The sequence below is a fragment of the Canis lupus genome, chromosome 16, assembly GCF_048164855.1.
Source record: "Canis lupus baileyi chromosome 16, mCanLup2.hap1, whole genome shotgun sequence".
NCBI lineage: Eukaryota > Metazoa > Chordata > Mammalia > Carnivora > Canidae > Canis > Canis lupus.
Window position 1 is genome coordinate 44,742,489 of NC_132853.1, and position 27,057 is coordinate 44,769,545.

Below are 27,057 nucleotides of genomic sequence, written 5' to 3' on the forward strand. Positions count from 1 at the left end.
TCTCCAGGATCGCGCCCTGGGCCAAAGGCAGGCGCCAAACCGCTGCGCCACCCAGGGATCCCTCTATTGTATTTTAATACACTGACCCTTAACGGTGGAAACCGAAATTTTAAATGGAGTATCACTTATGGTTACCTCCACAAAATGAAATACTTAGGTAAAAATCTTCACAACCCCTAATGCAGAGTTTGTATGATGAAAACTATAAAATATTGATGAAAGACATCAAAGAAAATCTAAAGACTTGCAGAAGTCTACCAGGTTCATGGACTAGGAGACAGTGTAGTCAAGATGTCAGTACTGCCTAAATTGATCTAAAGGTTCAACATAATTCCTACCAAAATCTCAGCAAGTCCATTTGTAGACATAGATGAGCTACTTCTAAAACTAATATGGAAAGAAAAGCCCTAAAATAGCCAAAATTATCTTGAAACATAAGAACAAAGTGTGAAGCAATGGGTTCTTTAAATTGTCACTGAAAGCATGACCCATAAGAGGAAAAATTGCTAGGCGGGATTTAATCAAAATAAAAGGATGAGGAGAAATGTTTTCAAATCGCATATCTGACAAACTCCTCATGTCTAGAATATAGAAAGAAGTCTCAAAACTCAACGTTAAAAAGGGTAATCTAATTAGGAAGCAGGCAAAGACATGCACAGATATTTCACCATCAAAGATATATGGATGGGAAATAAACACCTAAAAATACTCAGCAGCATTAGCCACTAGAGAAATGAAAATGAGAACCGCAATGATATGATATTATACATCGATCAGAATGACCAGTGGGGCACCTGGGTGGCTCAGTCAGTTAAATGCCCGATTCTTGATTTCAGCTCAGGTCAAGATCTCAGGGTCATGAGACAGAGTCCTGTGTCAGGCTCCATGCTCAGCAGGGAATCTCCTTGAGATTCTCTCTCCCTCCCCCTCACTGCCCCCCGCCCCGACTTTCACTTTCTCTCTCACACACACAAATAAATATTTTTCTAAAAAAAGAATGACTAAAATGGGAAACAGTGTTAATGTTGGCAAGGATGCAGAGAAACTGGATCATTCATAAATTGCTAATAAGAATGTAAAATGGTACAACCACTCTGGAAAATACTTTGGAAGTTATTTCAAAAATGGCCTTACCATATGACCCAGCAACTGCACTATTGGACATATGTCCATGGGGAAATGAAGACTTATTTTCACGCAAGAACTTGCTATGGTCATAACAGCCCCAAAGTGGAAACTACCCATATCTCCTTCTAAGGCTAAAGGGTTAAAAGAAACCATGGTATATCCATATCATGGAATGGATTCAGTAATAATGAGGAAAGAATTATTGATACAAGGAACAATTTGAATGAATCCAAAGAAACTACGTGGAATGGAAAAGCCAATCTCAAATAGATGCATGATTCCGTTTATGCAGCAACCATGAAAACAAAATGGAAATGTGGAACAGATTAGTGGTTGCCAGAGGGTTAGGACTGGGGGTTAGAGGTAGACGTGGCTCTAAGGGAATAACACCAAAGAGTCTTGTGGGGTTGATACAATTGAGTATCTTGATTATGGTAGTGGTTCCATAAGGCTACACACGTGATAAAATCGCATAGAGCTACACACACACACACACACACAAATGCACACACAAGAATTTACAATACTGGTGAGATTTGAATAAGTTCTAGGCTTACACCAATGCCACTCTGTTTTGATATTGTGCTGCAATTGTGTGAGATGTTAACATGGAGGAGAGGACACAAACCAGGGGAAGAGTGTATGGGATCTCCCAGTGCATTTCTTTGTAATGTCCTGTGAATCTACAATCATTTCAAGTGGAAAAGTTTCAAAAGTCTATGACATAGAGTCCTATGCAGATAGTACAGGGAAGGAATATATTTGAGTCTAAACTCTTGAGAAACCAATCAGAGGGGAGAAGTTATGAATTACACAGGTCACAGGTCCACAGGAAAAAACAAAAAACAAAAAACAAAAAACAACCAAAAGGGCCAGAAAAAAAAAATCTCTCGCCATAGCAGATATGAAAAGAACCTAGTCCTGTAGCGCCTCACTAAAGGAACTGTCTAAGGTGAGTGTGGCCCTTGAGCTACCCTGAGGAGTGGCCCTCCACTCGGCTCCATACTTCAATGTTTGTCTTGAACCGAACATTTCTTCATACCACTCATGGAATAGCCAATGGTCTCAACAAAGTCTTACAGTAGACATGATCAGAACATTCCACCACCAGAAGGGGCAATTTCTGATAGGATGAATCATGGTGAAGGCCAAAAACCTTTAGAAAGGGAGACACTTTTGTAGAGATGAGCAAAGGCCTTTGGTCTCGAGCTTCCACTGGGATGGCCTTTCCTTATACTTGCTCTGCCTCTCTTGTACTTCTGTTCTGAATTTTTTCCTTGCAATTTCCATTCCTCCCAAGGAGATGCTTTGTAATAACATAGTCATACCTCCAGCGGGACAGGAGGTATTCTCACCACCCCACAGAGAGAAAAAGAAATAAGAGAGAGGCTAAAGGAGAGGGTAATCCTGCTTCACCGGGACTTGAGCTCACTTAGGGATTTGGGCCAAAGCCTCTGCTAATTAAAATTAAAAAGTTCCTTTACTTCATTTTGTCTTCTATTTATATGGGACAGGATTTAGGTGTCAGGATGTTGAGTCCTTACCAAATACCATCTTTCCATCTCAACCCAAGTTTTATAGTCGTGGCTCTCACAGGGATTTGCTTATTTGCTCAAGTCTATGTGGAAAAGGCAAAAAAATCCACATCCAGGGACCTTTCTGAACTTCATAGGACCCCACCTGCCAAATGCATTTGTGACACTCCATTTTCTGCCAACCAGTAAGGTGAGACGCTGAGTTCAAAGCTATCCATTCAACATAGATTGACTGACCTGATTATTTCAGGTCTCAGAGCAGTGAGCCCATGGTTCCCTGCTTTAAAGGGCTCTTCTTGGAACACCTCGGTAGCTCAGTGGCTGAGTGTCTGCCTTTGGTTCAGGTCATGATCCTGGGGTCCTGGGATCGAGTCCTGTGCCAGGCTCCCCAGAAGGAGCCTGCTTCTCCCTCTGCCTATGTCTCCGCCTCTCTCTGTGTGTCTCTCATGAATAAATAAATAAAATCTTTTTAAAAGGGGGAGGGGGCTCTTCTTTCTAACAGTGATTTCCATAGTCAAGGCATTGCTCATCAGCCCAAAAATGAACCCCCCTTCCCTGGAAATCTGTAAAGTGAAGTGTTTGGAGTAAGACGATGATCTTGTCAACTTACGTGGAACTGGTCTGAGGTTGTTCAAATGCTTCTTTTGGAATTTTAAGACCAGGGTTCCGCTTCCTGCCTACGGGGAAAGACATAAGCATAAAGTTAAGGTCTGTATTACAGCATGAGTGTGGGGACAGAGACACTGCAGCAGAAGTGAAGGAGAAAGGGCTAGCCTGGGAACGTGGAGCTCTCACCTCCTCATTCAAAAACCCCACCTCCTAGCCAGGAAGTCTGTGAGTGACCAGCACCCAAGCACCAGGCAAAGCACAGCTTCCCAAATGCAGATTGTGGTCATGGATGAGGTTTTTCACCACTTAAGGATGAAACTATCAGGGGCCCCGGGTGGCTCAGTGGTTGAGCGTCTGCCTTTGGCTCAGGGCATGATCCCGGGTCCTGGGATCGAGTCCCACATCAGGCCCCCTGCATGGAGGCTGCTTCTCCCTCTGCCTATATCTCTGCCTCTGCCTCTCTCTCTCTCTCTCTCTCTGTGTGTCTCTCATGAATAAGTAAATAAAATCTTAAAAAAAAAAAAAAAAAAGGATGAAACTACCAGTATAAGAATGCTAACTCTCTTTACTCAGGAGAGCTGCCCTCTTCTCCCTGCTGAGAGTTGGTTGTTTCAACTTCTTTGTTCTTTCCTGTACAAAATAATGGTAGATGGTAAATGGTAGCTATATAATTTTTCCTTTTCAATGTCAGTCAAATATAATCACCCTTATCTCAGTATCTTATAACTTTCTAATTTGATCTGTAAACAACTGATAGAGTTAGCTACAGAGGGAGAATAAACAATACCTTCCCACCCCTCTGCCCTGCCCATTTGTCAACCACCTGCCATAAGCTGAAACACCTAAAGGAGGGAGAGAGTAATATTTATTTACATTTACTCTGTTCCAAAAAGGAATAAGATAACAGATGGGCTCGTGCAGGGAGGTTATCACTTCTTTTGGGGCCAGGTGGGATTGTAACCCACATGTCATCTCTGGATTGAAACTGCAGAGACTTTGGCTCAAATAATCTTGTTGATGAATAAAAAAGAACAGGCTGACGGGGCACCTGGGTGGCTCAGTTAGTTAAGCAACCAACTCTTGATTTGGGCTCAGGTTCCTATGATCGAGCCCCGTGTCAGGCTCTGTGCTGGGCATGGAGCCTGCTTAAGATTCTCTGTCTCTCCTTTCCTCTTGCCCCTCCCCCATCTCTCAAGGAAAAAAAAACAAAGAACGCACTGAGAAATGCCAGCTCAGGAGACAGATCCAAGAAAATAGTCTCTTAAGGCCCCAGAATATTCCTCACCTAAGGAGATCCTGTATCTCTTCCTGCTTGGCAGGGGAAACCAAAACAGATCTGGATAGAGGGCAGATAGTTCTACTTTCTTTTCTCCTCTCTGCTCTACATTGCAGGGGTGTACTACAGCAATGACACCAGCCCTGGACAAAGCCCTTGATAGAAATTCTCAAGATGCAAAGAAACATAAGACATCAAGCATATAACCTCCTTACAGGAAAATGACATCCAAAGACTTCAGTAACTGTTCAACATCGGAGAGCCAGCAACAACCCAGCCAGGATCAGAATCTAGGTCTCCGACACCCAAATCGCAGCAAGAGGAGCATGAGATTTTGAGCTTTTAAAAAACCAGTTTACATCTAGTACTTTCCTTACCAAGTAACCTCCAGAGTCACTTTTCATCTGACTCTCAATATCCTCAACTGTAAAATGGGGAAATAATACTAATCCCTACCTTATTGGGCTGGATAGGAAGGCCAGAGGGTATCACATATGAACGAACACAGACTTATCTTAAGTAGCGGTTAATTATAATCATTTAGAGAAAGAATCTGTACAGTCTCAATAAAACAGAGTAAGTCATTTAAGAAATTCATGAGTGGAACTGGTCAGATTATCTCAGTCCAAGATAATGTGTAACTGACTCTTTTTCTCTATGCCTTCAGAATCCAAAATCAAGACTAACTCTGCCAAGTTGTATAAAGCCAAGAAAAAATATGCTTGGCAGTAGCCAAGGCAGAGAAAGCCTTTCAGGTCCACCTTCATTGTAACAGGTTTTCTCAAATGCTCTCCTACTTTGGACTCATCTCTGTGTTTCATAAGACTCAAAACTCACTATGTACTTTCCTCCTCCTGGAACTCAGATGTCTGCTTAGCTCACACTACTAAGTTAGTCAGTTAGACAATATGTAAAGCCTTGTCCATACATATGGTGGATAATACAAGGAGCTGTGCTGTATCCCAAGAACGATGATAAGTGCTGGATCTGATAGTGAAAATCCAAATAGATGTAGTGGCCTAATTCCAACGGTTCCTCTCCATGGGCCTCAGTTAAATTGACAGAGGATGCAACTTTAAATGGGATACTCTAGTGAGGAATGAACAAGTGCCATTTGTCCAGATGACCACATCTCTACTCCCACCCAGGTGCCAGGTAATTCAGATAATCCCAGCAGATACAACCCTGTAGTCCTCTCCATTAAAACAAAATAAAACCAAAGTTAAATATATTTTGCCTGTGAAAAAAGGCTCCCCTGACGCCATTTAAGCAAACCAACAGCCAAAGTTATATTCCCGTATCTCTCTCTTCTTCATTTCTAACTCAGCTCTGACAAGATAGATGTCAAGAGAGAGAGCTATTTATGGGGGAAACTGCCTTTGAAAAATAGAGCAATGCATTTTTCTACCATAGCAATTGATTATTAACAATTCACTATTCTATAACTCAACAAATCATTGAAACGTCTATGCAAAGAAAGAGTAAATGAAAGAGAGAGAGAGAGAGAGAGAGAGAGAGAGAAGCCCTTGGCACAGAGAATAAAGGAATAAATGACCAAAACAAAAATAAAGTCTTCCAGGTGTGAGAAAAAAAGGCTCCTGCTTCTCTTCTGACAGCAGTAAGACAACTACTTGCAAGAGATACCAAACCTGGTTGAATTACACAGTTATAACAAACCCTGCCTTCATTTTCCATAGTGCATCAAATCAAACAAAAATCGCAGACACATGCACCAAAATTCCACAATTCACTTACTTGCCCATCACTGAAAGAGGAGCCCAGTAAGAGGCCGGGAGTGACTCGGATGAGGTTTTCAAGGCTGCAAGCAAGGCTAGCAGAAGAACACCACACACAAGGCATTCTTTGCTTAGCTCTGAAGACCACACTTCAGCAGAGAGAAGCAGCACTGAATAGACTCCACCCTCTCAAGTGCAGATTGCAGCAAACCTCTCTGAGTTTATTGTTCCCAGCAAACCGCAACTTCACAAAGAAAGAAGGAAAAGTGGGTCCATTTGGACACCAAGGCATGATGCTAACCGTTACCCTGACATGGAAGAAAACAAATTTATAAAGGAATTCTGGACAGTCGTGCATGCTCCAGCCCTTCTATAAATGCTTCTTTCATTTCTTAAAAGAAAGAAAAACGATATGTGGTCAGTTCCCAGCTGTGTTTATTTCAAAGCAATCTGTTCCCCCTGCAAGGCCTGCCAACACCTGACGTTAACATTTAACACCACGTTGATGAAAGAAAGAAAGAAAGAAAGAAAGAAAGAAAGAAAGAAAGAAAGAAAGAAAGAAAGAAAGAAGAAAGAAAAAGAAGAAAGAAAGAAAGAAAAAGAAAGAAAGAAAGAAAGAAAGAAAGAAAGAAAGAAAGAAAGAAAGAAAGAAAGAAAGAAAGAAAGAAAGAAAGAAACTCAGTGAGGAAGAAATGTAAATGATACAACTAAGTGCCCAAGTGCGTTAAATGGCCCTTTCCCTTGATAAACTGAAGCAAACACGGAAAACATATCAGAAAATAGGCTCTGTGTTGTGTCACATGCTAGTAACCACCTTCTCAGAATGAGAGAATTCCTGTGTCCTCCTACAGACCTCGATTGTTGGTACAATCTGCAAAGGGTAAGCCTCGTTGGCTTGCCTGAGCATTTGCAGTGCTATATTACATCAGCCTGGGCCACACCCAGGCTTGTTTTCTCTGAAAATGTAGCCCCACCACACACATATATTTGCAAAATTCATCTTAAACCAAAGCCGGGTCATTATAATCCTGGCCCGGAGCAAAATGGCACTGGAAAATAAAAACCTTGCCAATAGTTAGCAAACATTTCCCAGGCCACAGAAATGTTCACTAGCTTTGACCATACCGAAAATGATGGGGTACACAAGACCTCTTGCTCAGTACCCACGCGGACGGGCTATGTACAAAGAGCTTCTCTCATGTGCCTTATTACATAAAACAGAAGACTGTGAGCCAGTGCCAACCCAAACAGCAAGAGAATCCCACAGGGTCAACAGAAGGTGGCATCATGAGGATACGGTGAAGCCTAAATATTTGTCAGCTTGGCCAAGAGGTTGGGGGGCATGATTATGAGGGTTTATGATTATTGACACAGCTTTACAAAAGGATGGCATCGCTTCCAGTGCCAGATTTATTTTAAAAATCTGTTTCCCAACGTGAATGGGATTTCCAGCCAAGTAACTGGCAACCTGGAAGCCTTGGCTGCCCTCTCTTTAATACTTGCATCTAGGCTTAAGTCCCAAGGGGAGCTGGCGCTGAAATCGGCAGAGGAGTGTCATTAGATGTTATTAAATTGCGATGATCAGAGGCAAAGCAGCTAACAGAGCAGGGCAGAGGGAAGGGAGTGCAGGGAGAAAGCTGGCTTTGCAACAGCGATAGGACGCAGATGCTTCCATTCCCCCTGAAACCCCTGGATCTCACCCACCACTGAGACTCCAGCCAGTGTGCCAACCTTCTTCAGAACTACATAAGATTTAGAGAAAGAAAGCTGACAAGTTTGTGTTAAAACGTGTAGTCATTTTGATTTCAAGGAGGGAGATGGATTTCAAGGAGGGAGATGGATCTTTGTGCTGCTTCTGCCTAGAAGGTTCTAGCCCTCTTGTGGACAAGAAGCCAAACTTCCATACCCAGCTCTTTTATCATACACCCCCACAGAACCCTCCCAGACCTTCCTGAACACCCCTTCAGGGTCACAGTCCACATGTCCGGTTTTCATATCCTAGCATCTCACACAGAATGTGAACTCAATGCACTTTACAGAACCTCGGACATTTTAGCTTAAAATGTCCACTCTGTCTCTGTTGGCAAGGATACCCATAGGTGCGGCCACTCTGGAAGGCAGTATGAGGGTTCTCAAAAACCTAAAAATATAACAACCCTCCAATCCAGGAATTGCACTACTGGGTATTTACCTAAAGAATACAAAAACACTAATTCAAAAGGATATGTACACCCCAATGATTATTGTATCATTATTTACAATAGCCAAATTATGGAAGCAGCCCAAGTGTTCATCAACAAATAAATGGATGAAGATATGGTGCACACACACACACACACACACACACACACACACACACATATACGATGGAATAGTATTCACCCATCAAAAAGAATGAAATGCTAAAATGATAAATTTGCAACAATGTCGATGGAGCTAAAGAGTATAATGCTAAGTGAAACTAGTCAGAGATTTCACTCTTATGTGGAACTTAAGAAACAGAACAAATGAACAAAGGAGGAGAAAAGAGAGAGGAGGACAAACCAAGGAAGGAAGACATTCTTAACTAAAAAAGAACAATGGGGACTCCTGGGCGGCTCCATCGGGTAAGTGTCTACCTTCAGCTTGGGTTATGATCCCAGGGTCCTGGGATTGAGCCCGGCACCTGGCTCCTTTCTCCTCAGGAAGCCTGGTTCTTCTTCACCCTCTGCCTGCTGCTCTGCCTATTTGTGCTCTCTCTCTCTCTTAATCTGTCCAATGAATAGATGAAATCTTTAAAAAATAAATAAAAAATAGGGATCCCTGGGTGGCGCAGTGGTTTAGCACCTGCCTTTGGCCCAGGGCGCAATCCTGGAGACCCGGGACCGAATCCTACGTCGGGCTCCCGGTGCATGGAGCCTGCTTCTCCCTCTGCCTGTGTCTCTGCCTCTGTGTGTGTGTGTGTGTGTGTGTGTGTGTGACTATCATAAATAAATAAAAAAATTTTAAAAAATCTTTAAAAAATAAACAAAAAATAAAAAGAACAAACTGATGGTTACCCCCAAGGAAGGTGGGGTGGGGGATGGGAGAAATAGATGATGGGGACTAAGGAGTGCATTTGTTGTGATGTACAAAACTGTTGAGATACTGCATTGTACACCTGAAACTAAAATAACACTGTACACTAACCATATTGGAATTAAAATTTAAGAACCTAATAAATAAAAAAATGAATAGCTTAAACCCTTTACAAAAATGTCCAATCTGTCTCAAATGGCTCTCCATGACTGTCCTCCATTTATATTCCTCATACCATTTCTCATAATTCCACATTATGCTTGCATTATGTGTTTACTTCTGCATTTATTACTTGTTTAGCATCTATCTTCCCAGTATGGGTTCCATTATGGTAGTGATTTCGCTCACTGCCTGCACATCTTAAATAGTTGTCGACTGAATATTTATTTATTACTTTCTCAACTGTTTTGAATGTGAGTATTGAGCCCTTGAAATAATAGAAAAAAGAAACAGACTGGAGTAGAAATAGCACAAACTGGGCAGCCCGGGTGGCTCAGCGGTTTAGCGCCGCCTTCAGCCCGGGGTGTGGTCCTGGAGACCCAGGATCGAGTCCCACATCGGGCTCCCTGCATGGAGCCTGCTTCTCCCTCTGCCTGTGTCTCTGCCTCTCTCTCTCTCTCTCTCTCTCTGTGACGCTCATGAATAAATAAATTAAATCTTAAAAAAAAAAAAAGAAATAGCACAAACTTAAATACCAATAGACCTCAGTTAAAATTCCAGCTGTGCCACTTATTAACATGGTGAGCTTGAACACATTTCTTAAACCTAGTTTCCTTGCCTGCTAATGGGAGATGAGAGACTTGGGTCATTGAGAGGCTCAGTGGGCACAATATGTGTGAAGATATCTAGCAGGGTCTAACAGCTAACAGGCGCTTAATATATACCAATTTCTTTTCTTCTTTCCATGGTTGTCCTTAAATTTTTTTTAAATATGACCTAAATAGACTGTTCCCTGTATGGGCAGCTTATTTCTTCAGATGTCCTCCTCTGTTCTTCCTCTCTTATGTGATTTATGTTAAAATTACAGTTTTCAAGCAGCTCATCAATTTGGAACTATATTCTCTTGGTTCCCACTGACCATGGGAATGATTCCAGTTCTACAGACTCAGGATCTCTGGGAGTGTGGCCTCTGACTCCACATCTTTCTTTACGAAGGACTTACTTTTTAAAGAGCAGTTTGAAGTTCACAACAAAATTGAAGGGAAGATACAGAGAGTCCCCATATGCCCCCTGTCCCCTGCCTTGCCATCATCAACATCCCCACCAGAGTGGCGCACGTGTTACAACTGATGAATTTACACTGATGAATCATTATCACCCCCAAGTCCATAGTTTACATTGAGCTTCACTCCTGGTGTTGTACATTCAACGGGTTTGGATAAATGTATACTGATATATGTGACATATACTGACATATACAGACATGTGTGGATATCATTATAGTACCACATGGAGTATTTTCACTGTCCTAAAAACCCTCTGTGCTCTGTCTATTTATCCCTCCTTCTCCCCAACCCTTAGCAACCACTGGTATCCTTTAACTGTCTCCATAGTTTTGGCTTTTCCAGAATGTCATATAGTTAGAAACACACTGACTGGCTTCTTTCACTTAGTGATATTCCTTTATCTTTTCTCAGCTTGATAGCAAATTTCTTTTTAGCATTGAATACTATGCCATCATCAGAACGTGCCACAGTTCATCTACCGACAGGCATCTTGTTGCTTCTAAGTTTTGGCAGCTATGAATAAAGCTCCTATAAACATCTGTGTGCAGGTTTTCATGTGGACATATGTTTTTAATTCCTTTGGGTAAATACCAAGGAATGTGATTGCTGGATCATATGGTAAGACTATGTTAGTCTTATACAAAACTGCTAACCTGTCTTCCAAAGTGGCTGCATTACAGACTTTTTTTTTTTTTTTTTAAACTCTCCACAAATGATTGAATGTTCTAGCCAGGGTCAAGAACACCTTGTCAAGTATATGTCTAAGTAGAGTGTCTCCTTTTTTCACCATTTCTTTCTTTATGATGATAAGGTCACATTCCGCCCAGTCTCTGGTACTTCCCCCACCACCAATCAGTTCTTTGTGGCTAGTAAGAAATTCCAGATGAAGCTCCTAATGGGGCTATCTCTATCTTTGAGCTGAAACTGTTAATAACTCACCAAAGTAGACACTACAAGGAACAAGAAGTTCATCAAGCTACAAATTCTGCTTTGAAAGAGGGGATAAGAAAAACCAGTTCCTGTAATATCAGAGTACCTGTGATATACACTACAACTACCGCATCATGAATATATGGGAGGTTCAAAGCAGAAGAGGGAAATGAAAAAAAAATGATCTCACAGGGGAAGTGGTATTTTATGTGGTCCTTTGACCACTGGTAGGATTTAAGGCTATATGAGGATTTATTATCTTATTAGGTCTTTTTCTTTTTACATATTTAAATGTTTCCATTATAATTTTTTTTTTTTAAGTAATGGGTAGGATTTTGGCAACCAGAATGCGGAAATACAACAGTGAGATTCTAAGCAGAATGAGGATGAGCTCCCAGTGGTAGTGAGAAGGACCTGTGGTAGAGTCAAAAAAATTGTGAGTTGTCTACTCTAGACAAAGTGAAGGATGGTACTACAGAGAAAAATGAAAGCAGAGGTTGGAGCCAAAGATTGGAAGACCAACACTAATAATATTTAAATTTCAGATTTAAGAAAAGGAGTCATCTATGCTGTTCAGTTGAAGAGGTCATGTCATGTCATCCACATTTCAAAAAAATAATGTAACAAGATGAATCTAATATCTGCAGAATATTTGGAAATAGGGTACACACACACACACACACATACACACACACACATCCATATATACAGACCTTGGCATTTTAAGCTTCCAGGTCTTTGCTTATGTTTTGCCCAAAATGCTGTCATCACTTGTCTCTACTGCTCAACTTTAACTCTCAGCTCAAGCATGTTCTCTTCCATGGAGCCTTCCATAAAAACATGTAGAATAAATGCTCCTCACCTGTCTGGTTGCAGTAGTCTGAATATATATTTAAAGTCTCCCTTCCTACATGGATTGAAACCCATCTGCTCCCCCTTGCGCCACACTGGACCGCAAGCTCTTCAAAGCCATCCCCCATGTTTCACCCACGTAGGAGTTAAGCACTACACCCAAGAAGTAAGAGGCAGCGACCACAGCAATCTGTCTGATAAATAAGCTGCTTAAATTTCATGGGGGCAACACCCCTAGGCTCTAGAAATTCACTGGATTAGAGGTGTAGAAGATTAGAAGATAAGCAGCAGCAGGACCAGCAGCAGCAGTAGTAGTATTACAGGTGGTAGTAGTAATAGTAGTAGTAATTTGGATTTTCCACACTTAAATGAAATTTGAGTGAATGTGGAAAGTCAGGCCAATTGGGGTAGGTGGTGGGGAGAAGGCAGATAATGAATTCCAATGCAGACGTGTTAAGTGTAAGATGTGGGGTGACCCCTGACAGATGAATGGAGCATTTCAAGCAGATGAATGGAGCTTAAGGCTGGGTGGCGGTTGGGGGTGGGGAGTAAATACGCAGATCTGGGAGTGACAAACAGAGGTAAAGAGTTGAATGAGAGTCAGGGAAACAAAAAGAGCAAGAGAATGAAAGGCAGTCAAGGCAAGAACATTTTGACAGAATGAGATGTGAATGAAGAATCAGTGAAAGACACAAAGAATTGCAGGATGCGTCAAAGAGGAATAAGCCAGAGCGTTTAGAGAAGCACTCATTTAGAAATGGTCCTGTTTTCAAAGAATGAAAGCACTCGGCAGACTCTTCTTACAACCTCATGTGATTGAAGCTCCTTTTTTTTTTTTGAGACCAGATCGAGCTGAACTATGTTTTGTCGTGTCAACAATTTGATGCTGACTATGTGTTCTTGAAAGAACCTAACAGCAAAATCACAGTCAATGCCCTTTACTTGTGGTCTGGGCCCAGCGTGAAGGTAGGAGGCAGGCAGTGGTTAGGTGGGGAATCCCCACTGTCTGCGCTCACCTTCCTCATTTATGTGCTGCTTCATTCATGAGTCTTTATCGAGAGGAAATGTAGTCATACGGGTGTTAAAATACCACTTTAAAATATGGCAACAGGTTGCTAAGAAATTTGGTGATGTGTTTGATCTTTTCAAAATGGTGGGCTAAATTTAATTTAGATTTAAAATTAGCATTCATATTTTAGAGCTAAGTACCGAAATGTCTCCAAATGAAATAATCTGATTGTAGGGTTTGCTTCAAAATAATATGGTGGTGGGGAGGGGGTCGGGGAGTGGAGATCTAGATGAACTTAGATTAGCCATGAGTTGGTAACTGTCAAAACTAAGTGATATGGATACATGGTGGCTCATTGTACTGTATACCATTGAATACGTTTGAAATTTTCCAAAATATAAAGATTTTCTTCAATAGCTACTGAATTACAGAAAGCTCTCTTTTAATATGTAAAACAGACGGATAGTGACTCAGAGGGTTGAATTTTTTTTCTTGGGAGAAGTGGATGACTTTTCCCTCTGGTCCAAGGTCACACTTTTAATAGAACTGTGATCACCTCCCAGCTAGCCAAGGAAAACTACAGAGGAGTGACTCTGATTCAACCAAGTTGCATGAAGACGAAGAGATGCAAAGAAATACACAGTTCCTCATCTGTGTTACCAGTGTTGAGTCGATTTCACACCATTTCTGCTATTGAGCTATGTTCTACTATGAAATAGGGTACATCTTTAAAGAAAGACCTCTGAAATTCATCTCTGTAAGGATGTGTCTCATCACCTTATAGAATGCCCTCTTTATAAAGACTCTTAGAAAATAAGACATGTCATCAATAATTAGAAGAGTTGGCTTCTCCTGTATCAATCTCTGCTTATGGATGATATGAATATTTTTCTTTGCGTGTCCTTCCTTAGGGTGGTGGCTGAAATGCGTAGGGCCAAACTGGGACTCATTCACATTCGCATTCCAGGAAGTATTTTTTGTTTGTGTCTTACCTACCCTTTTATTTTATTTTTTATGTATTTATTATTTTTTTTAAAGATTTTATTTATTTATTCCTGAGAGACACACAGAGAGAGAGGCAGAGACACAGGCAGAGGGAGAAGCAGGCTCCATGCAGAGAGCCTGACGCGGGACTCGATCCCAGGTCTCCAGGATCACGCCCTGGGCCAAAGGCAGGTGCCAAACTGCTGAGCCATCTGGACTGCCCATCTTACCTACTACCCTTTTAATACCATTTTATTATGGAACATTTTAAATACACGGGAAAGTAAACAAGACAGTTATAATCAATTCACATGAACCCATTCCTCAGCTTCAACAAATATCAACTCACAGCCAATCTCATTTCATCTATACCCACCCACTCTCCCAGACATCAAATCATTTCATCCATAAATATTTTATCAAGTATCTCCAAAAGAAATTGACTGTTTTTTAGAAAAAAGATTTTATTTATCTCTTTATTTGAGAGAGGCAGAGACAGCATGAGCAGGGGCAGGGAAGAGAGCAGAGGGGGAGACAGTGAGGGAGGGGGAAAGAATCTCAAGCAGACACTGTGCTGAGTGCAGAGCCTGATGTGGGGCTGGATCCCATGACTGTGATCATGACCTGAGCTGAAACCAAAAGTTGGATACCCAATCAACTAAGCCACCCAGGTGCCCCAGAAACTATTAAAAAACAAAACAAAACAAAAACAGGTAGCCCGGGTGGCTCAGTGGTTTGGCGCCACCTTCAGCCCAGGGTGTGATCCTGGAGACCCGGGATCGAGTCCCACATCGGGCTCCTTGCATGGAGCCTGCTTCTCCCTCTGCCTGTGTCTCTGCCTCTCTCTCTGTCTCTCATGAATAAATAAACAAAATCTTTAAAAAATAAAATAAAATAAAATATAAAATAAAATAAAAATAAATAACCACAGCAGCATTATTACATGTAAACAAATAATTTCTTAATATGTACTCAGTGTTCAAAATTCTAATGGTCTCACAAATATCTCAAATATTTTAAAATTATAATGTGTTTGAATTAGGATCAGAATCAGATCTATGTTTGACGATTGCTTGATAAAGTTTCTTGTCTCACTCTTTATCTATAAGCTCTCTCTCCATTTCTTATTGTCTGTCCTTCCCTCTGCATGAAATTGTGTTTTTGAAGAAATCTGGTCATTTGTTCTATCAAGTTTCCCACTGGATTTCGCCCATGATATATATCCCCTATTGGTACAACACTTTCCTCTGCACTTTAAAACTTGATCACATTCAAAATTGACTTTTTTGCTTGGCAAGACTCCCTCACAGGTGGTCTCATTTTTATGCAAGCTATATTACTGCATTATATACATCCTCATGGACTCTCTCAAATTCTTGATGGAAAAAAGAAGAAATAAATAAATAATCCTTCAACAACACTTAGTATTCAACAATATTTTTCATCTTTGTCAACTTAATAAGCAAGAGTACTTCATTGTTTTTAATCACTTTTTCAATATTTAATAAAGCTGAAATATTTTACCTTTTTTCTATGTCTACCATTATCTATTTTTCTATGAACTGCCTGTTCAAACTATTTGCTTATTTTTATATTATTATTATGTTTTTATAAGAAAAGACATTGCCCCTTTGGTAGTGTGTGTTGCAACATGGACACACACCACACATTTGGGGGTTTTCAGCCTTTGGATTATATAAAATTAAAATTTTTTATGTTCCTTTATGGCCTCTGCATTTTTATAAAGCAGGAACATTGTTTCCTCTTCCCCAAATGGCTAGATACTTGTCCCAATACCACCTGTTAATCATCCGTTTCTCCATTAATTTTACGCACTTTATTTTTTTCTTTGAGAGAGAGAGAGACAGAGGGAGAGCACATGCGCAAGGCTAGGAAGGGATAGAGGGAAAGAGAGAGAGAATTTGAAGCAGGCTCCACACCCAGCAAGGAGCCAGACACAGGGCTTGATCCCAAGACCCTGAGATCATGACCTGAGCCAAAATCAAGAGTCAGACATTTAACCAAATGAGCCAGCCAGATGCCCCATATACTCTTTAAATATGTGTACCTCTTATTTAGGTTCATTGGCTTCTATATAAAAAAAAAATAATTAAATATGATGGTCACTGCAGATATCTTTACTTGATCCTGACTTTAAGAACACTCTTTTGGGGCGCCTGCCTGGCTCAGTCAGTGGAGTATGTGACTCCTGATCTCAGGGTTGCAAATTCGAGCTCCACACTGGGTGTGGAGTGTACTTTAAAATAAAATTTACACAATTCATAAAAAGAAAAGAAAAAGAAAACTTTCTAGCCTTCCATCTTAAAAGATTTATGCTGGGTTTAGATTCAGTTTGGTAGAAGAAGTATGTAACCGTTTACATTTTAGTGGGTGAAGCAGGCTAACAATGGCTTCCAAGATGTGTCCATATCCTAATCCTTGGCACCTGTGAATGTTACCATAGTAACAATTTTGCAGATGTGATTAAATTAAGGATCTTGTGATAAGGAGATTATGCTGGATTATCCAGCTGGGCCCTACATGCCATCAGAAGTGCCCTTATAACCAAGATGAAAGGGAGGTTAGATTCAGCCAGAGAAGACGGAGGCAGATCCTGGAATAAGGGAGCCAGAGTCTGCAGAATGCCAAAGAATGTGGCAGCTCCCAGAGGTTACATGAGGCAAGAAAAGGATTCTCTCCCAGAGCCTCTGGAAGGAGGCTGACCTGCCCACACCTTGATTCAGACTTTTGGCCTTCAATGACAGAACACATTTCTATTGTTTCCAGCAACCAAGTTTGCACAGATTTGTTGCAGTAGCTACAAGAAGCTAACACAGTGAATCATTAGAAATGGACATGGATGGATGCCTGGGTGGCTCAGTCGATTGGGCGTCAGACTCGTGGTTTTGGCTCAGGACCTGATCTCAGGGTTGTAGAATCAAGCTCCACATCAGGCTCTTCACTAAGTGCAGAGTCTGCTTAAGATTCTCTCTCCTTGGGGAATCCCTGGGTGGCTCAGTGGTTTAGCGCCTGCCTTCGGCCCAGGGCATGACCCTAGAGTCCCGGGATTGAGTCCTGCGTCAGGCTCCCTGCATGGAGCCTGCTTGTCCCTCTGCCTGTGTCTCTTCCTCTCTCTCTCTCTCTCTCTCTCTCTCTCTCTCTGTATCTCTCATGAATGAATAAATAAAATCTTAAAAAAAAAAAAAAAAAGATTCTCTCTCCTTGAAAGGGGAACTCTCCTATAGTGTTGGGGGGAATGCAAGCTTGTGCAGCCACTCTGGAGAACAATGTGGAGGTTCCTCAAGAAGTTAAAAACAGAGCTACCCTACAACCCAGCAATTGCACTACTAGGTATTTACCCCAAAGATACAAATGTAGTGATCTGAAGGGGCCCATGCCCCAATGTTCATAGCAGCAATGTCCATAGGAGCCAAACTTTGGAAGGAGCCAAGACGTCTGTCGACAGATGAATGGATAAAGATGAGGTAGCGTATCATACACAAAGGAATATTACTCAGCCATCAGAAAGGATGCAGTCTTACCATTTACATCGATGTGGATGGAACTGGAGGGTATTATGCTGAGAGAAATACGTCAGTCAGAGAAAGACAATTATCATACGGTTTTACTCATGTGGAAGAGAAGAAACAGTGCAGAGGATCATAGGGGAAGGGAGGAAAAACTGAATGGGAAGAAATCAGAGAGGGAGACAAACCATGAGAGACTCTTAACTCTATGAAATGAACTGAGGGTTGCTGGAGGGGAGGTGGGGGGGATGGGGTAACCGGGTGATGGGCATTAAGGAGGGCGCATGATGGGATGAGCACTGGGTGTTACATGCAACTGATAAATTATTGAACACTACATCTGAAACTAATGATGTCCTATATGTCGGCTAATTGAATTTTTTAAAAAAAGGAATCTCTCGGGATCCCTGGGTGGCGCAGCGGTTTAGCGCCTGCCTTTGGCCCAAGGCGCGATCCTGGAGACCCGGGATCGAATCCCACGTCGGGCTCCCAGTGCATGGAGCCTGCTTCTCCCTCTGCCTGTGTCTCTGCCTCTCTCTCTCTCTGTGTGACTATCATAAATAAATAAAAATTAAAAAAAAAAAAAGGAATCTCTCTCCTCTCCTTCTGCCCCTCCCCTCTCACACTCATGTTCTCTCTCTCTCAAATAAATACATAAATAAAAGCTTTAAAAAAAAAAGAAATTGATACTGAATTTTATCAAATTCTCTTTCAAAACTTATCCTACATCTCACCTATCACACTCATGCTGCTATACTCTTCGACAAAATATATTTCTCTTTTCCCCTTTTCCTTTATTTTACCCTTTCTTTTCACTCCTTTCATTTCCTTCTCAACTGCTTCGGTCACTGACCTACCAAAGCATCCTACAATGCCACTGGTGATAGAAACACCTAAAAGGTCTTTTTTTTTTTTAAAGATTTTATTTATTTCTTTGAGAGAGAAAGAGAGCAGGAGTGCACAAGCAGCGGGAGCAGCAGAGGGAGAAGGAGAAGCAGGCTCCCTGCTGAGCAGGGAATCTAATGCCAAAATCTTGACCTGAGCTGAAAGCAGATCCTTAAGAGACTGAGCCACCCAGGTGCCCCTAGAAGGTCTTAACCTGATGATAAAAAGGGGCAAAACAAGCACAACTGAGAAGTTAACTGCAAACTAGAAGAAATGGAAGTGGATAAATGGAGCCATCCTCCTCCTCAGTGGATGTCCTTCACTCAACAAAGAAGGAGTAGATGCTGACTTCGAGTTCTTTCTAACTCGATGACATCTCAGAGGAAAACTAAGAAATGTGACTCTTTCCCCAGGCCTGTGGCATATTCTGGAATCCCTTATGCCCCCTGCCAACAAGAAACAAGAATATAAAGAAACCATGGCCAAAGCAATGCCAAGAAACTATGGCGGGGCGGGGTGGGGTGGTGGGGGGATGCAGTAACTGGGTGATGGACATTAAGGAGGGTGCATGATGTGCTCAGCACTGGGCATTATAAAACACTGATGAATCATGACCTCTACCTCTGAAACTAATAATACACTATATATTAATTAATTGAATTTAAATTAAACCAAGCAAACAAACAAAAACTATGGCAGGATTCTTCACCTGGACACTCCTATCCTCCTGCCGGCAAAAACTCAGTACAATCCTCTGCAACGTGGTTGTTTCTGCAATATCTAGTTACCTTCTTTCCAGGGAGGCTGGATAGTTCTGAGAGTTGTGTTTTGCAAACCACAGCCTGGCAAAAGACCGAGGTGGGCTCTGCCTTTTGGTCTGCCACGTACTCGCGTGGCTTTATTGCACCTCCCACTGATGACACTCCAGGCTAGAGGTTCATGATGCTCAATTAAGAAACAAAGACCAAGCAACAGCTCCTGAGAGAAAACCACCCCATGCGAATATGATTTTTTGAGAAAAGAATGCTAATTTGCTAAAGCAAACAACTTAATTTCAAAGCAGACTGCTTTATGCAAATCTATTGTACTTCAATACTAACTATTTCAGATCCTGTGGGACGCTGAAGGCAAAATTCCACAGTCCTGGAGAAAGACTTGGGCCCTCTGTGTTTTTTTTTGTGTTTTTTTTTTTTTACTCCGGATAAACCATTGTCCCCATAATTAACAAGTATTGCTTCAGGCAGTGCTATAACTCTGGGTGTCAAAAGCAGTGGAGTTCTCTAGTCTTGGGTAATAAGTCTAGAAATTGTTCCAGGCAGTCACCTTGAAACATGTAAATCAGTTAATCTCCAAGACTCAGCACCAAAAAAAAGTACATGAATTCTTTACTGAACCAAAGGAATGTTCCACCTTCCTATGTGATCAGAAATATGAGTCAAGCGTGTAAATTTAAATACGCTCTGTGATGTCTCATACACGCTGTTACCTATACAATTTCCCTAAGTTGGCTTTCCCGGCTCACCAAAAATATGAGGAGATGATGTAAAATGATCCCTGGATACACTAATTTTATAAAACTTGCGTTAAGTCCGAGATTCTTATGGGTTTGACTTCAACTGAATATTACTGATGGCAATTCTCACAAGCCTTTATTATTGGAAAGCAGCCTGAAGGACTGGGGCAAACGCTTGTCCGACCAAGTTATATATGGTTCAGTTGGAAAATAACTCCACGTGACCCTGTCAAAATGAGGCCTAGTGGGAAGGGACCAATCATGGTGCTCATTAGTTGTAAAACCTTGAGAAGGTATTAATCCAAACCTCATCCTGAAAATGGGAATATTGGTATCTACCTTGGTGGAATGACACAAGGTAAGCAATATATACAGTGCCAACAGACAAAAAGGCGTTGGGTAAATGGATGCTGAAAATGGCCAGGTCAGCCTACGCTGCTGTTCTTGGCAGGTGCTTTCTGATGAACAAGTAGCTGCTCATGAGAATAATAAAAGCACCTAATATTTATTGAGAATTTACTACATACAAGGCATGGTGCTCAGCTTTGCACATAAGCTCTTAATTTAATGATCAGTACAAATGCATGGGATAAGTATCACTTCCTCCACTTCAAGGCTTTATGGATGTGAGATACATGGAGCTTTATGGATGTGAGCAGTCAGCCTTCCCATATCATATAATAGTATTTAGTCCTTTGATTGCAATGACTTTTCATCACAGGTCTATTTCCACTGGCTCGTAGGAGGATTATTGTTGACTTGTGTCCAGGCTATATATAAAATCCGAGATCCAAAAGTAAAATTCTCAGTTCAATCCCCTGTGCAGGCTTCCTACCCCCCTGCCCGGACTTCTCTTGATAACAAACTCAGGTTGTAAAGCTATTTACCGGCAACTAATGCAACATGACCTAAGGACTATCAGGAGATCAAAACTCGATGGAAGAGCCATATTGCCATGAACTTTGTCCAAGATATCTCACTGAACCTTTCTGGACTTTCGTTCCCCTGATTCGAAGACGGAAAACATCCCATCAATAAAACTAGCTGATTTCCTCATTAAATGGAGCTCTGGTATTTGGAGGAACACTCTATCAGTTTCATACATGATGTCATAAAGTTCTCTACCGTGTGATAGCTCTGTGGTATGTCTGTAAACCAGCACCCCTTCCCTAAGGGGGTTCTGATAAAATTGATAAGCCTATCGCCTCCCTGACATCAATTACTCCAGCAGGAGGGTAACGGTCAAATGACTATTTGAAACTCATCACTATGGCTTCTGTTTGCAAAATGTTGTCTTGGTGACACTTGGGCTGTGTGGTGACCCTCCCCTCTCAATACAAAGAAGGAGGGGGGTTAGCTCTCTCAGTCCATTAATGGATTCCTTGATTGGCTGATCCTGATGGTAATCTCAGCCTGACGTTTCTCCCATTTTACCCGAAGGTTCACCCGTCCTGGGCTGGACTGAACACTCAGGGTCACTGAGACTCTCCAATCTGATGACTCCAGAAGCCTTAACACTCAAAATAAAATAAATGCACAAAACCAAATACATCCCAATGACTATCTTGGGGCCATTTTTCTGAAAAGATAGAACTTCTAGCTTACTATCATACTTCTTCTCCAGAAAATGGCCCCGTCCTCCTCCAGCACCTAACAAATAAACCAATGAGGCCTTAAACCAAAGCACACTCACACTGCATCTGGCCATGTAACCAGAATGAGAGTCCACTTGGGCCTCTAGCACAATGCCTGGGGACACCATTAGGAAAATGTGCCTTCCACCGTGTGAGCACAGGACGCCCAACTCTGTAACCTCAATCTCTTCATCACAAGGACACATCGAAGAAAACAGGAAAATACACAGATACTTGGCCAAAAAAAAAAAAAAAAGTTATCTTAGGGGGGAAAAAAGGCACAGAGTACATTGAGGAAGAAACAAGAATCTAAGGAAAGTTTTGGAATTGGGGGTTTTTCTAAGTAGGACTGGAAATTTCTCAGCTGTCTAGCTGAAAAGAGAAGCCAACGGGGAAAGGGACAAAGAGGCCAGAGATGTGGACAGAAGCGATGGGGCCAGATTCCCGATGGGCAGAGTGGGCTCAATGGCACAGTGGAGAAGCCTGGGCCCAGAGGAAGGAGCGGAGGGTGTCTCTTGAGGACAAGAAGAACGACGGGCATAAAAAAGTGACGACAAAGAGAAAATTCAATGTGAAGGGAAGTTGAGAGAGGCATTCCGTATTCACGTAAAACAGGGTGTTCTGCCAAGATTTCCCATGGGGTCCTTGGGAGCACGGAGCCAAGAAACATTAGAAACAGCCAGAATAGGTCAGCAGAGGAGTTCCTGTAGTTTCCAATGAAACTTTACCACACACTCTTGCAGTATATAAGCTCCTGAGGAAGTAGCTAATGAGAAACATACGGGAAGATTCCAGAAGGCAACTCAACTATGTCAAGCTCAAGTAGGTGTGACCTAAAGCTTCCCTCTTTCCTCTGAGAACCTCCTCCAGTCCAGAGGTGGTCATCATAAAATGCGGAAACACACAAGTCAGAGGTGGTCCTCAGCTCGAGAACTATCCATGAGTCTCAGAGGTCCCACATGCATGTGATGAGCATTTCATTCTTCCAGAAAATTCAGAGGGTTGGCGACTTAAAGAGCTGGAATTCTTCATCTCCAGAGTTGCAAACCCTAAGGTCTAAAAAAATCTGAGCCACGACACTGCCTTTGCCCTCCAAATGTCATTACAACAGCTTTATTGAGATAGAATTCACACACACACACACACAATTCATCTATTCAGATTGTACAGTTCAATGGCTTCTAGCAGACTCACAGAGTTGTGCAACCATCGCCACGACCAATTTCATGATATTTTCATCACCCACAAGAGAAACATCGTGCCCATTAGCCATCACGGTTTCCTTTCTTCCCAGTATCATCCCTCCTTCTGGTCCACGGCAACCACTAGCCTAACTTCTGTCCCCGTACAGGTTCCTATTCTTGACACTTCGTATAAACGGAATCATACACTTCGTATAAAAGGAACCTGTGCCTCCTCCTTCTGTGCCAAAGACTATGCTCTCCGCAGTTAAATGTGTTACTACTTCTCTTGATTGTCTCCATATCCAGAAGCTGTTGGGCCAAAAGCTTTGCTCCGTGAAGAGCTGAAACTAGGACCGTCCCAGGGGGTAAGGCTGTGCAATGAGTCCTGCTCTCCGTGTGTGCCAAGTTGCAAACAGGTTGGGGCTGGTGGGAAGAACGGAATGTCCCATGACAAAGAGGAGGGGCGCAGAGGGAGCCACGGCCAACAGGAGGAGCTGCCACGGTGCTCCACATGCTAGGGGAACGAAAGTGAAAGAGCACGAAGGAGCAGACAGGAGAAATGCAAAATTCTGGGAAATGATACTAAGCTCTTTAGAATGCTTAGCTTTCAAGAATACAAGCCCCGTGAAGGGCTGGGCTGTCTTTTAAAAACTCTGTGTTTCTTAAATTTGATAAACAAATAAGAAAGCATTGAACCTGGGGATATCAGGTTAAGTCTCCAAAGCCTCCTGTACTGGGGACAGAGCAAACAGCCAAGCGTGTGTGCAGCCAAAGCCACGTTATAGAAAGTAAAAGCACGTTTCCTGGGCTTAGCTCCCCACGGTTAAGTCAAAACCTGTTACATTAAAAACAAAAACAAAAACAAAACCCTGTTCCATAAAGCTCCAAGAAACCGTTCAAATTCTACGGTGGTCCTGAAATTCTGTTATGCTTGAGACTGGCTGGAAAAAGTTGGCCCTTAACAGGGGCCGAGCCCCTTTTTTCCATATAAAATAAATAGCCCTGGCTATGGGGTGAGCTCTCTTGGCGCATGGAGGGCAACCTGCTCTGGATGTCCTGGCAGAGGCTGTCATCACTGGTAACACACGCTCCCTCTGAGTATTTACACGGCCACATCATTTTTCAGTGAACTACAACACTTTTACCAGTACAAGCCGAAACACAGCGTGCTCTGACCTTGGGAGAAAAACGGAGACACATGCATTCAACACGTATCTCGGCTCGAAACCCTTGCCGCAGTCTTGATACTCAGAGCTTAAGAAAACTGTCCTCTGGGGCAGCTGGGTAGCAGGCCAACCGATGCCCCCCTGCTGGTGCTGCCACAACAGGGGTGAATGTCTTACCCAAGGGGCCACAGAAGCTCGTGATGCCACCAAAAAGGGAACTGAAGAGATAAACACACAGAGCTCTCATTCATTCATCCTCTGCCCCAAATACTCAGGACCCGTTATGCATCCATCAGCCCTGAGCCGTGCCCTGCAAGTAAGACATTAATTAGAGCTAGCCCCCTGCTCCCATCCATCCCCAGCCTCTAGGATGTCTCTTCTGGAATGATCAAGCTACACTGCAAGATTCCCACAGGCTGCAGGAAGGACAGGGCAATGGTTACTTTCTACATGGCCTAAATGAGCCGGGAGGTAGGGAGACCGGAGAAAGCCAGGTGGCCCCTCTGGTTCCCTATGGTTAATTCCCAATCTTTTTTTTTTTTTTTAAGATTTGACTTATTTATTTGAGAGATAGACAGAACACACAAACTGGGGGGAGGGGTGGAGGGAGAGACAGAAGCAGACTCTCCACTGGGCTGGGGGCTCGATCCCAGGACCCCAGGATCATGACCTGAGCCAAACGCAGACACCTGAACCGACTGAGCCACACAGGCGCCCCGGTTAATTCCCAATCTTTGAGGAAGTTTGTCTACGCCTCCTTCCTAACTGCCAGCCAAGTATAATTCAAATTACTCAAGCTGGCATTCAAGAGCCTACCCCAGTTGTACTACTACTTCCACCTCCAAGAAGTAACTATGAGACAGTCGAACAGAAGTCCTTTCTCTTTCCTCGAATACACCTAACCTTGGTCTTGACTCTTCCTCTGGCCATGCTACTCCTGCCACCTGGGCAGGGCACACATGTGGTCCTCTGACTACTAAGAGCTCTTCTGCCTGCATTTTGGCCCAATAACTTCTTCCTATATACTCATCTCTCACCTCCCACCTCCTTCCCTCCCCTTCCACACATAAGACTAGAAAGTTATCTGTGCATCTACTGCTCCAGACGGTCAGGTGGCAGGTCACTGAATTTATTCCAGGCCCAAAGCAAGGAATTCAACAGAAACCACCCTCTGCTAACCCTCTTGAATGCAAAATGAGTTGTTTTCCTCATTGCACAGATGGGAAACTGAACTTTAGAACGGTCAGGTAAATACTCCAAGGTATCACAGCTAGGAAAGGGTTGAGCAAGGTGTGTTTTGCTCAAATCCTGGATTGTCCTCACTCAACCATTTGCAACACAGTGTGTGCAGGGGACAACTCTTGTACACCACTCCCAATTTCTCTCTACCCCACCTCCCACTCCCTTCCCTGATCTGGGTTTCCAACACAGCCCGGGTTCTGGCCAGCTTCTAGACAGATGCAACCTGACAGTGCCTGGTCTCTAGCTGCACCAGATGCCTCTTCCATCTCTGGATTCCTATTCTCAGAGTGCTCTGGCTGCTGGAATCTGCTGGGCTTGCAGACATGCAGAACCTGGGGTCAAAGCGTGTGGGGCCACCTGTGATCAGTGAACAATGGGGGACAGGAACTGATGAATAACCCCTTTCGTCCCATGGGCACACAGTTCTGAGACTGAGACAGACTTCACAAGGCTCTTAGAAGGTCTGATGCAGTGGCCCTGAGCAATGACGGCTGCACTGGCTTTCCCTCCTTCCCTATCTCAGCTGCGCTGTCCATCCCACTTACTGAGATCACAGTCACAAACGAGTCTCTTGCACACAAGCCTCTATTTTGAGCTCTGTGGTCAGAGTCCACACAGAAACATGCAGCAGAAACGTGAGCCAAAGCAGAGGAGGGCTCAGCAGCAGTGTAGGCAGTGAGTGGTACAATCTGCCCTGCCCCTCAGGCCATACGAACCAGAGATCCAATGATGCTTGAGCTACTCTTGGAAGAATGCATGTCTCCCCCGTGGACGTCAGCTAGCTTCCCCTTCTCAGCTACTCCAGTGCTGACACAATGCACCCTGGAATGGCATGGCTCAGGTGGCAGGGATGGATGGTACATGGGTCCAACAGTATGGGCTTCCTCTTACCAATGGCCCAGCATCGCCACTGCTAAATCTCCAACCAACCGACAGCAGAGATGGATGCCAATCCCTATAGCACCTTCAAGGCTATCAGCCAGCCCTTTCGCGGAAGGTCGATTCTAACAGGCCACTTCCACCCCGGAGGAGAGGAGGAGATAGCTAATTCATGTTTCCTGGAATTCAAGCCTGCCTACCTACTCCAAATATGGGTTCGCCTTCTCTGCAAGCACACTGTCCAAGGCCCTAAGAATGCCTCGCCTACCAGCATGTATCCCATACAATATTGTTGCAGACCAAGGGACCGATTTACGTCAAAGGAGGTGCAACAATGAACCTCATGACCAAGGAGTCGACTAGTTTGATCACGAACCTCATTTTACAAAAGCAGCCAGTTTAACTGAATTGTGAAATGGCCTGCCAAAGGCTCAGGCAATAGCTTAAGTTAGAGCACTAGCATACTTAGGGCACAAGGTTGGTTAGAGCACTAACACAGTTAGGGCACAGGCATATTTAGAGCATTAGCTTAGTTAGGGCACCAGCACAGTTAGGGCACTAGCTTATTAGAGCACTAGCATCACCTTGACCCCATGCCCCATCCCTCGAACTTCTGCAAAGAGTCTTTTTTCCTTTCAGAGCAGGCAATGGTGTTGAGATCTGAGTACTAGGTGTGTTCACTGTT

At 42.9% G+C, this 27,057-nt stretch overlaps 1 protein-coding gene across 5 annotated transcripts in view; it reads right to left on the reverse strand.

Moving 5' to 3' along the window:
* The window catches only part of MAP2K6 (mitogen-activated protein kinase kinase 6), a 121,504-nt gene that overhangs the window by 40,275 nt on the left and 54,172 nt on the right, over positions 1–27,057 (reverse strand). For 3 of the 5 annotated variants that reach the window (XM_072780997.1, XM_072780996.1, XM_072781001.1), the window contains exon 2: positions 3,274–3,340. In XM_072780997.1, the coding sequence (XP_072637098.1) occupies positions 3,274–3,340 (67 nt within the window). Of the gene's footprint in view, positions 1–3,273; positions 3,341–6,303; positions 6,444–27,057 lie in introns of those variants that run through there. The other 2 variants (XM_072781000.1, XM_072780998.1) reach the window with 1 other exon arrangement.